This window comes from Erythranthe guttata, chromosome 4 (genome assembly GCF_056151865.1).
Source record: "Erythranthe guttata isolate IM_541 chromosome 4, IM_541, whole genome shotgun sequence".
Lineage (NCBI taxonomy): Eukaryota > Viridiplantae > Streptophyta > Magnoliopsida > Lamiales > Phrymaceae > Erythranthe > Erythranthe guttata.
Genome location: NC_142536.1, coordinates 3,521,486 through 3,532,750, shown reverse-complemented (window position 1 = coordinate 3,532,750; position 11,265 = coordinate 3,521,486). Strand labels below are relative to the sequence as shown.

General features: G+C 39.5%; 2 protein-coding genes and 1 non-coding gene across 3 annotated transcripts; all 3 read right to left on the bottom strand.

Annotated features, from left to right (window-relative positions):
- Nucleotides 1–128: 128 nt before the first annotated feature.
- LOC105969373 (uncharacterized) lies at nt 129–2,596 on the bottom strand. The gene is made up of 5 exons (XM_012994160.2): nt 2,097–2,596; nt 1,697–1,857; nt 1,533–1,563; nt 1,048–1,150; nt 129–606 (listed from the first exon to the last, which is right to left on the bottom strand). The coding sequence occupies exons 1-5, from the start codon at nt 2,424–2,426 to the stop codon at nt 500–502; spliced, it is 732 nt and encodes a 243-aa protein (XP_012849614.1). The 5' UTR covers nt 2,427–2,596; the 3' UTR covers nt 129–499.
- Nucleotides 2,597–3,490: 894 nt separating this feature from the next.
- On the bottom strand, nt 3,491–4,421 carry LOC105957403 (ylmG homolog protein 1-1, chloroplastic). Its single transcript, XR_016030729.1, has one exon. It is a non-coding gene; the product is annotated as a ylmG homolog protein 1-1, chloroplastic (transcript).
- Nucleotides 4,422–5,853: 1,432 nt separating this feature from the next.
- LOC105969475 (abscisic-aldehyde oxidase) lies at nt 5,854–11,233 on the bottom strand. The gene is made up of 10 exons (XM_012994263.2): nt 10,929–11,233; nt 9,107–10,771; nt 8,746–8,993; nt 8,435–8,644; nt 8,142–8,360; nt 7,091–8,050; nt 6,756–6,851; nt 6,541–6,639; nt 6,273–6,462; nt 5,854–6,188 (listed from the first exon to the last, which is right to left on the bottom strand). The coding sequence occupies exons 1-10, from the start codon at nt 11,101–11,103 to the stop codon at nt 5,968–5,970; spliced, it is 4,083 nt and encodes a 1,360-aa protein (XP_012849717.2). The 5' UTR covers nt 11,104–11,233; the 3' UTR covers nt 5,854–5,967.
- Between the last annotated feature and the right edge of the window lie 32 nt (nt 11,234–11,265).

Below are 11,265 nucleotides of genomic sequence, written 5' to 3'. Positions count from 1 at the left end.
ACACTCGAAGCGAGCTTTCGGAATCAAAGCAATAAACTTGCCTTCTAAAGTAGATGATAAATTTCGAGCATAACTTGTCTTTCAAACGGCTATTATAATACTTATGTCAAAACCTTAAACGGCAATTATAATACGAAACGGACATAGTACCATTTGAAAACTCGATCCAAGACGTATACAGTGCACAAAATTCATTGATCCACAAGGCCTGGATTACATTACATTAAAACTTGACCAGAATCAATCTCAAGCAAATCTACTCTTTACTAAATTTATAATAAATCACCAAATAAAACATAAACTATCTATAATGTCCCAATATTTCGTTTCCCGAAATTCCAGTTTCTATGGCACATACTGTCATTCTTATACATCCCCACGAGTACACATAAAAGTCGTAACTATGTAGTACCATAGCTAACAGCTTGACCAGTATGTTTCTGATAATTCAGGTCAGAGTCTGTTGACTTGATTTCAGTCAAAACCTTTCAGTCTGCAATCATTCGTTATCAGATTCGGAAATGTATTTACTGATGTCGAAGGGCTCGTTCTTCTGGACTGCTCTATTCATCTCAAAGTCATTTACTCCATTCATAGGTGCAAAGGCTGCAAATTTTTCGAACTGTTAATATGAAACGCTAAAAAAATAACATAGTAAACTGTTGAACCATAATTGCCGTATATATCATGCTCGTTACATATGCCTCGGTTTAATTAACAGATACATTTTAACCAATAACATCATCATCCTTAACCACACTTTAACTTCCTACGTATAGGAAAATCAGGTAGAAATTTCGGGGGGAACTTAGATTAGATGCCAAGAAAACGATAACAGATATCAAGTTTGAAGAGCCACTGAGCCATTAATCAGAACCAAGACTGAACTGAATAACTTGGCCGAGTCTTTACTAGTGTAAGTAATTGTTTTTTTTTTCTTTCTTTTTAAATCAATTCGGAACTGTATCAGAGATGTGTCAGTATCATAATCAGATGCAGAACTGTATGTGTACATAATAGCAAGTTATTTAAACAAATTAAACTGACCTTTTTCTCTCATCCTTCTCTCTCTGTCATATTCAAATTTCCCTCGGATTTGGCTAACCTTTTCCCTAGTATCATTTCCCATGTTCCTCCCCATGATTTGTTCCTGCAGTAAAAATGTTTCGCCATTTTTGACTTGCCGTCGAAGTAGAACTTTTACAAAAACCTTTTACAGTTCAGCATACCAAAGTGCAGTTGAAATGTTGAAGCAAAGCACCAATAGAAGCTTATAAAGCAAACAACTATTGCCCAAATAAACCTTTTGCAGCTAACAAGTAATACCATTTTCAAAACTCCTTCATGTGTTACATCGCATGCTCGAAGATGAGAATACAGAACGCGATATACGTACATTAAAAGTAACGAGTTTGGAAATATAGGTTGAGTATTATAACTATTTAAGTTCTATGACCAAATGAAGTAATTGATATGCAGAGCACCTTTTATAAAGTAAGTTTTCAAATTAATATTAAGGAAAATGAAATTACCTTGATTAGTTCAGCTCGGGGTTCTCTCGTCCTGCAACACACGAGCGATCATCATTCGTTAATGCATTCTCATTCTTTCCATAACAAGAAATTACAACTTTTTACTAAACAGATTGATTAGACAACACTAACGAATGACTGAAAACAAACGTAAGCCATCCAACCTGTTAGGATTGAAATCTGCTTCATCGTCATCAGTCGAGTCATAATTCGCGTGATCTTGAGCAAGTTTCTTCGAATAACCATCATCCCAGTACAACCTCTCCCAATTCTCTCTAAGCTCATTATATAGTTCCATGTATCTTTTGCACCAAGGCTCGTGTTCCTTTCAATTGGCAAAAGAAGAATACTTAGGTTTAACCAAATGAAAATCCATATCCAGAAATTCAAAATCCAATTTTAACATCCACCATTTTAGTTTCTACAATAAATCCCTAAAAGCAGCACAAAAATAGAAAGGGGGAAACATGACAATTCGAAGATGTATAACACACAAATCATTTAATTTGTGAAAAATGAATATTCAGCAGAAAATAAGATTCAACGAAGCGAAATAGAACTAACAGATTCCTTGAGGACGAGGCGAGTACGGCGCATGAACTGCTCTCGAAGCTGCTTGCGGCGCTTGTTAGGAATATTATCCCTAGGGATCACAAACCTTTCCCGGAGCGGCACGTTCTCCCCGATTTCGTGCATTTCTCCGTCCACGGCCCACCAATCCGACTTATCCTCTGTTTTTCTCAACATCGCCGACGGTGAGAACTTGGACGGCCGCCGCCGCGTACGAGGTGATGGCGAGCCGGAGCCGGAGTCGGTTCGCACCGATCGTAGCTGGGCTGCGGTGAGCTGGAGGCATCTGTGGGAGTTCTGAATTCTTCTCGCCAGAGAGAGCATCGGAAATGGGCGGAGAGATAATGGCGAACGCCGGTGATGCCGCGGTTGGGTTCGACAGCTTAAAGGGTTTAAAAGGGGTTTCAATTTTTCAATTGTACACAATTAAGCCCCGCAACTTTTGGTTACGTTTTCAATTTGGCCCCCTTTCCGTCTGTTGTAGCACATTCATCCTAACAAATAGGGTAAATTCTACTTTTCTCCCTTGTACTTTGGTTTGATATCAATTTACCCCCATTCTACTCTCGATTACATCCATTTGCCCCATTTTGATCTACGCTCTGAAATTACAAAAATACCACATCTCGGAATTTAAATAATTATTTAAAATAATTGATTTTTTTTTATTTCTGGTCTTATTTAATTTTAGAAAATTCTGAGTATTTTGATTTTTTAACCTGTTACATTGGTTGATAAAAACGATTTCACGCAATAACTCACAAACCACACGAAAAAATTTGAATTCAAATTTAAATCGAACAACAACTTACTTATTTCTCTCTTATATTATGTGTAGAATGTTTCAACCTATTAATACGGGCCTTAGGCCCGTCATAAGTGCTCGCCATCGATCGGGCCGGGTCCCATGCGTAATTGATTATCATTTGTCGTGAAGTTTGACGTACAATGTACGTAATTTCTTTGATATTTTTTTTTAATACACATACATTTCATATGGTAACTAGGGTTTGAACTCCCGATAGTGTGATATAATTTGGACTCTTGAGTAATTTAATTTGATAGAGAATTTGAACCCCATGCAGTGTGATTGAATTAGACCTCCAATTAGGGTTTGGACTCATACTTGCAATGCAATACTTCTCTCATATATATATATATATATATATATATATATATATATATATATATATATATATATATAAAAGAAACAAAAGCACATCATTCACTGAGTCAATATGTATGAAACTGGACTAGTTATCCAGAAAATTCATGATTAAAAAGAAACTAGGAAAACACAACCACATGAAGACTAGACAGTATAGGTTTACCCAGTGCATCTATATTGTTTGGGTGTTGGTTCCTTCCTTACCAAAAAAAAACTCAAATATATATTAAAATATCCTACTAAACTATAAATTAATCTTGAATAATGGTTTCTTCTGATGTGACTCGATAAAATCCTACTAAACTATTAGATAATTTAATATTTTGCTAAATATATAGAGGTTTAACTGCACGTGGGATTCACTATAATAAACATAACGAACTACCTCAGAACTACTAAGCACCGGCACCTTTGAGAATCGAACCGAGCGCTCCCAAAACCCCGAACGCTAACAAGGAAGCGGGATCCAAAACGCCACCAATGGGAGGGATGATATTCCTAAAAAGCCCCAAATAGGGATCGCACAAATCCCTAATGGCGGAAAGGGGCTGCTTGTCCCACTGAATATTCGGGAACCAGCTCAGCATGCACCTCACCGTCAGTATCCCGCTGTACAGGTCCAGCCACTTCGCCATCCCAGCCGCCACCACCGTCAGCGGCGTGTTCAGCGACCGCAGCTCGCTTCTCCTCACGGCCGCGAAGAACGCCGGCCCCGCTGATTTCACCACCGGCTCCTTCACCTGCGCGGCCAGCGTGAACAGCCTCCCGCCGTGGACTTTCGACGCGGCTAGGGCTACGGCGCCGATTGTCGCGAATGTCCGGGTCGAACCGGATAGGGTGTCTCGAATCGGGTACTGGTTCGGTTCTGGGGGATTGACGGAGCAAGCGGTGATTGATTTTGAGGGTTTTGAGAGGACTATGCGGCGGTGAGAATACGGCAAGGCCGGGAGACGGTAAGCATGGGCTGGGAAGGCGGCGGTGCGGCGGTCGGGGAGGGGGTTGCGGAGGAAGGCGGTTGTTTGAGCAGATACGAGAGAAGAAGCCATGGCCAAAACCCTCCCGCCTCCACTGTTCTTAAAGTTCAGTTCTCAAATATGAGAGTATTTATTTAGATGATTAATTAAGGGTTAATTAGTGCACTTAGGATTAGGGATTTAATAATGGGTTGATTTTGGGCCAAGTTTCGATCTCCGGTCCATGAAAATTGTAGAGTCCAATTCATTTTGAATTTAGTGGGCCCAACATTTTATATGAGACCTTTTGAAAAAGAATAAAGAACCAACCCTCAATAGGAGAGTTGGTACCTAACCTTTACCAATAGGGTAAAGGTCTAGGGTTCGAGTCCCCCCCTCCCCTACTTCCCCTTGTAATGGACTTGAATTTACTCAAAAAAAAAAAAGAATAAAGAAAAAAAATATTATACGAGACCTTTTTACGTGTATATTTATAATAAAACTTTGGCTAAGTTACGGTCATCCCTAAAGTGAGGTCAAATTCTCAAAAAAAAAAAAAAAAAAATTCATGTTTGAATAATTACAATTACCTACTCAACTATGAGTTTTTTTCACATATTCACCGTTATTGTATCAAATTCACCGTGAAATGTTCTCTAGTTTGTACTCGTTTTGTGATAAAATGCAGTTTCTGATGCACGTCTATCTGATATGTACAAACCAAGAGACACATTTTACGATCATCTTGTTTCAAAATGTGGAGCTCGAATGTGATAAAACGTGTACAAATAGGAGAAAATTTCACTAAATTTAACATCGCAAAAATGGACATATAAAAAGATTCATAGTTGAAAAGTACTGATTACAATTATCCAAACATGAGGGTATTTTGTATAATTTAACATTATCTTTGGGGTGACCGTAATTTGACCATTATTTTCCCAAGAAATTAAATTAAACAGTAACTAGAATCAATATGCAAAGTTGTAAAATAAAAATAAAAATCACAATATAAACGTGTAAATTTTTTTAACATAAAGGAAACAAGTTGAGGCGTAGAAACGGCAAAGACCAGCAATACGCCTCCACCAACCGCCCATTGGCAGCCATTCCGGCGATCATCTTCTTCAACACACGGAGGGGGCAAGCCACCACAACCCCCCACTGCACCACCGCCCGCCGCCGCACGCAGAGCCCTCTCCGCCGCCGGTTCCCTAGCCGTATAACACTCCCGCCCTTCCTCCGCCTCTTTCGGCGGCACCACCGCAGCACCACGGCGGAATCGGATAGTAGGGATACAGTAGAGTCTTCTGTAAGCATTATTTGCACAAGTTTTGTTAATAGAAATTAACATATTCGTGCAAGTTTATATATAGTGATGGTGCAGTTTTGTTAATTATGACACACGATTTAAATAATAAATAAAAAGGTTTATTTATATTATTCCCTTTTTTATATTGGCATCTTTATTCTTTAGAAGTGTTACTGTAATGATTACATGATGTAGGCGCTTTCGTTTTAAAATTTAAATAAATGATGAACCCTTTTTACTTTAATTTAATTTATGATGATTAATAAAAACTTTCAAGTAACTGAGTCAACTCACCGATATAAATTCAAGAACTCATCATAACAACATAGATATAAACCATAATTTCACAAATAATTCGACTGAATGTACGCATTTAGTCTCTCGCGTTTAAAATCGCAAAAAAAAAAAAAAAAACGGACTTGTGTAGTTTAATTATCGGTCGAGAGCGATCAAGCTCTGCAAATAAGTCTCGACAACATTCAAACCGCATAGCTGCTTAACGACAGGCATTGTAGCAGGAACATCCAACTGAAATGACGAATCTACCCCTTCGACCGCTCCCCAAGACTTCATTTGTTCTCTAGCCGCTCCGATGGCCGCTCTAGTAGCGCAGTGGACCGATGCCGCTAGAAGCAACGGTGGTTCACCGGAAGCTATATATTAATAATAGTTAATTAGTTAGTAGTTGTAATGATATTTGAATGGTTTATATACATTGGAAATCGTAACATACGTACCCTTAGACGAGAGAATACGATTTTGGTGATGCCCCGAATTTAGCACTTCAACGTTAAATTGTTTCGGTATGGTGTCGATTGTTGGGATCTTGTAATTCCATGTGCTGTCTGTAACTACTAATCCTTCTGCATTTGTTAAGTACTCTTCTTGCATGAAAAATCCTAGTCCTTGCACAAAAGCCCCCTCAATCTGCACACCAAAAAACATAGATTAATTAAGACATAATTAATTAGTACTAATTAAAAAAAGTTAAATATAATTAACTACCTGTCCTAAATCCACAGCTGGATTCATGCTCTGCCCACAATCATACACAATATCTGTTCTTAGTATTCTTGTTTCTCCTGTTAGAATATTCACCTCCACCTGCAATTAATTAATTTGATGATCCAAATTAAATTCAAGATATATGCATGCATGCATTTGTTTTATCCTAGGTTAAGTAGTGATGATTGATCACAAAAAAAAATAAAAATAATTACCTCACTCACAGCAGCACCGTAGTTCAGGTACCTCGAAGAACTCGAATCCGGCACAAAGTACGAATTTACCCCCAAGTTTATATTCCGAAAATGCGCCTGCGTGCCAAAAAAAATCCCATTGAGATTCATTTATGGAGAGTATATATATACAGTTAAACCTCTATAAATTAATAGAGTCGGGATCAGGGAAATTCTATTAATTTAGCGAATTATTAAATTATCGAGTTAATAATTTAACACGTTTTCACCGAGTCGGGACTGAGAAAAACTATTATTTAATCAAGGTTATTAATTTATCGAGTATTAATTTATCGAGGTTTTGTATACATACAAACCTGGAGAATCAAAGTTTCCCAATTCACAGGTACTCCGATTTCGTCCTCCAACGTTTCCCTAAGCGGCGCTAATCGTTCGACCAACAAATTGCAGCAGATTCTAACCGCTTCGCAGCTCGATTCGGAAGTTGTGCTAGCTGCAGTAAGCCCTCCTTGCACTAAGCTCAAAGTATCCGCCTGCACAACTCGTATTTTATCAATAATCTCACCACATTTTATCGAACCGAGCGCATAAGCCGCCACTTGTTTGACCTTCGTCCAAAGCCCTTGCCCTAATTCTATCCCACCAACTTCCACAACAATCGAACCATCCCAAAGTACGCTCACTTTCCCTGCGGCGGGCCTTAAAATAAGCTCGTGCACAATCGGCACTCGAGAAATGCCCCGTTTAATCCAAATATTGGATTTATTAAACCCTTCAACCAAACAAGCCCTCGATATATAACTCGAAGATTCCGCCACTTTGTCCCATATAAAAGGCAATGTGTAGTCCACACACTCCTCGGAAGTACTCCCGTAGAATATCTTTAGGGTTTCGTATTCGTGCAGATTTACGGTTCTGACATCATCGGACTTTATCGAGAGATATGAAGCTATATTTTCGATTATGGCTTCGGCTATGTAAGAACCCTGCACTTCGCCCGGGCCCCGCATGGCGGATTTGCTCGTGCGGTTCGTTTTGCATAGTTTTAGGTCGAAGGAGAGAGCGCCGAAATCGTATTTTTTTAGGGAGGAAATTATGTTGTGTGGTATTAGTATGCTCGAGTCTTCGGTTACGCCCGCGTCGATTAGTATGTTCAGATGGAGGGCTGTGATCTTGCCGTCGGATTTAAATCCGACGGTGTAGGTTATTTTCATCGGGTGTCTTCCTCCGGCGAGTATCATGTCCGTTTTCCGATCGAGATATGTTCGTACGGGGCGACGGAGTTTGTGTGCTGCAAGAGCACATGCTGTAGCTACCTGAGAAATCGGGATTTCGGAATTTATAAATAAAAATATGTTCGAATATTGGAAAAAATCAAGATCCGATAGGGTCAAAAGTACTACTCACGGGGATTGCTTTCATTGCTTTTCCACCGAATCCACCACCAACTCTTCTTGTAATAACGCGTACGTTATGCTCGGGAATACCGAGGCAACGTGCTATCACAATCTGCGCGTACTCTGGATTTTGAATCGAACTATAAACCGTCATCGTGTTGTCTTCGTCTGGTATTGCTAGTGCAGTTTGATTCTCCAAGTAAAAGTAGTATTGCGAACCTAGTTTTATCTGTCGAATGCCATATAAAATGTTTAGCTAATATTTCGATGTAAATATATGCAGATAATTAAATTAAGAAGTACCTCAGCATTGACGATTTTATGATCAGATTCATTCATTCCTCTATCGAAATCGCCAACATTTGACGGAGTTAAAAAGGGAGGAACTTCGAAGAAACTCGATCTTACGACAGCTTCTTCGACTGTTAAAATAGGTGGATCCAAATCTCGTGTGTCGTAATCAAGAACAGCTGTTTTTGCAGCCACATTAGCACGTTTTTGCGTCTCGGCCACCTATATATGTATCATATAAAATATTATGTAAATCGAACTTGGAGAAAATTAATTTTCATTTGAATTTCTTTAAATTGTAAGAAAAAAAAAATATATTTTACCACGAAAGCAATGCGATCACCGGCACACCTACTAAAATCAGGAGAAAATAAAGGCTCCGAAGCAAAAATAGTCGTGCTTCCGATGTTTTCGCCTTTTTCCGGAATATCCTTGGCAGAGATAACAGCAGTTGGTGTATCGGAATTAAACAAAATGTTGTTGATTCGAGCCGAAGGCTTAGTGCTGTATATAAATGCTCCGTAAAGACAATTTGGTGGAGATGGAATATCATCTACATACACAGCTTCACCTGTATATATATATATATATATATATATATATAATACGTACAACGATTTTTTCGACTAAATTTAATGAAGAAAACAGAGTAAAAAAACAGAGGAAAAAAAAAAACAAACAAACCGGAGGCTTGGATCGAAGCAGCTATTTTCTTCATAGGTTCACCGACCGGAAAAAAATCCCGACTCGATTCCACAACTTGTTTTGCAGATGAGAGCATTTCGATATTCTTGCTTCTGTCAGATCCTTCTAGAAGCAACGATTCCTTAAAATAATCCGAAGAATCACCCGAAAAAGTACTAAGAAACTGAAAAAGAAAACCGATGGCTAAACTCGACCTATAAGCACCGTACGAAGTGCCTTCATCCGAAACCACGTCGCTCTTCACTAATTCGACAGCTTCATTCAAAACTGCAGCACTTAGTATTTTCCCGCAAAGATATTCCTCAACTCTACTTGCTCGTTTCGCGCGTTTTGTGCCGTAAGCACCAAAAGCCAGATTTATATAATTCACTAAAACCCCATTTTCAGTCTCGGAAATATCCGCCAGAAACGCAGCATTTAAAAACGGCAATGCATTCCCAAGAGGCCGCGGCGAAGCGCGGTAGCTTTCGAACGTTAATCTCGAATTTAAATTACTACCCTCGTTTTTTGTTTGTCCGATGAAAGGAATGTGCACGCTCAAAAGCACGTCTGTGGGCCCCATAGGCGGTTTTTGCAAGAACTCTTCGATCGTGATTTTCTCGTGTTTGCGTGGATGCTGACCTGTCAGTATGGTGACAGTAGAATCGACAGCGAGAAGTAATGTTGTAATATCAGATGGAAAATATTTCCTCTGAGCCATCACTAAATTTCCGCCGATACTAGCCGAGTTTCTGACGAATTCCGAACCGATTTTTTCCAAATGGTTTGCGATTTTCGAGCATATGAAATCGGATTCGCAATTTTGCTGCTTCAAATAGGATATGACTTTGGAGATTGAAATTGCTGCTCCGAATTCAATACCAGAGCTATTTTTTCTAACGACCGATAACTCGGGAATATACCTTAGATCAATGTATTTGTCGTATTTCTCGGTTTCTTTGTAATAACCGTTCGATGTATTGCCCACAACCAACTTGATTCTATTACCGTTTTTTTCGACCGTACGATCCGAGCGTTGTGATAACAACATTTGAAGCTCCTCGATAGTTAATGGCATGTACCAAGAATGCTTATCGGAATTCAAAAGCCCCGACGCAAAATTGTGTCCGTTTTTCAAAATCGAAGAAGCATGATCCTTCGGATTATAATGTGGCAATAATCGACTAAGGTTGATTTTTTCGCTCGAGTCCCGTTTTTTCCGCCAGAAAGAGTTGACCCCTAAATCCTCCAAGTCAACATCGGAGGCGAAGCTCTTGCATGCATCGGCGATAGGTCTATAGCCGGTGCATCGGCATAGATTTCCGGATACGGACTTCTCGGCTTCGGAAACCGTGAGTTTCGAGAATCCCGATTTCGAGGGTCGATTATTGTTTTTTTCGGAATTAATAATAGCTGAGAAAAGGGACATGCACATTCCGGGAGTGCAGAAGCCGCATTGAGAAGCGTGAAAACCGGAGAATCTTTCGTGGATCGGATGGAATATTCCATCTTTGCTACTTCCGAGGCCTTCGGTCGTTGTGATCGAGCAGTTATTTACGCTGCAGAGGAGCGTGAGGCACGAAGTTACGGTGAAATGTTCGATTTCGTTAAGGTTAGGGTTAGGGTTTTGTTTTGAGAGTAGAACCACACATGCCCCACATCCACCTGCAGATTGATTAGGTTTAACTTTAATTTGTTCATAAATAAATAAATAAATAATTGAAGACAAAAAAGATACACACACACACACACACACACACACACACACACACACACACACACACACACACACACACACACACACACACACATATATATATACCTTCACCACAGCCGAGTTTGACACTTTTGAAAGGGGTGTTTGTGCGCAAGAACTCAAGTAAAGTGGTGGAAGGATCAACTTCTGGGACTTCAAATCTCTCTCCATTAACGGTGAAAACGAGGCGGTCATGCGGCGGCGGCGGCGGCTGCACGGAGGAATTTTCAGGCTTGTCCATTTCTAATTAATTAAAATGGGGTTTTCTGGGCAGAGATTAATTCTAAGGCAATTTTGTAAGAGAAGAAAATGTCTTGCTGTCAGATTCATGGATACAACTAAGCAAATAGAAAATGTGGCGACACGTGTACGTGATATTATTTCTGCGTGCATGCATGCATTA

Coding starts and splice junctions, on each gene's coding strand:
- LOC105969373 (XM_012994160.2), bottom strand. CDS start 2,426: ATGCTCTCTCTGGCGAGAAGAATTCAGAACTCCCACAGATGCCTCCAG. Junction 1,858..2,096: donor GCCTCGTCCTCAAGGAATCT/GTTAGTTCTATT, acceptor GCCAATTGAAAG/GAACACGAGCCTTGGTGCAA. Junction 1,151..1,532: donor CCCGAGCTGAACTAATCAAG/GTAATTTCATTT, acceptor TTTTTACTGCAG/GAACAAATCATGGGGAGGAA.
- LOC105969475 (XM_012994263.2), bottom strand. CDS start 11,103: ATGGACAAGCCTGAAAATTCCTCCGTGCAGCCGCCGCCGCCGCCGCAT. Junction 8,645..8,745: donor GTGATCGCATTGCTTTCGTG/GTAAAATATATT, acceptor ATACATATATAG/GTGGCCGAGACGCAAAAACG. Junction 8,361..8,434: donor ATAAAATCGTCAATGCTGAG/GTACTTCTTAAT, acceptor GGCATTCGACAG/ATAAAACTAGGTTCGCAATA.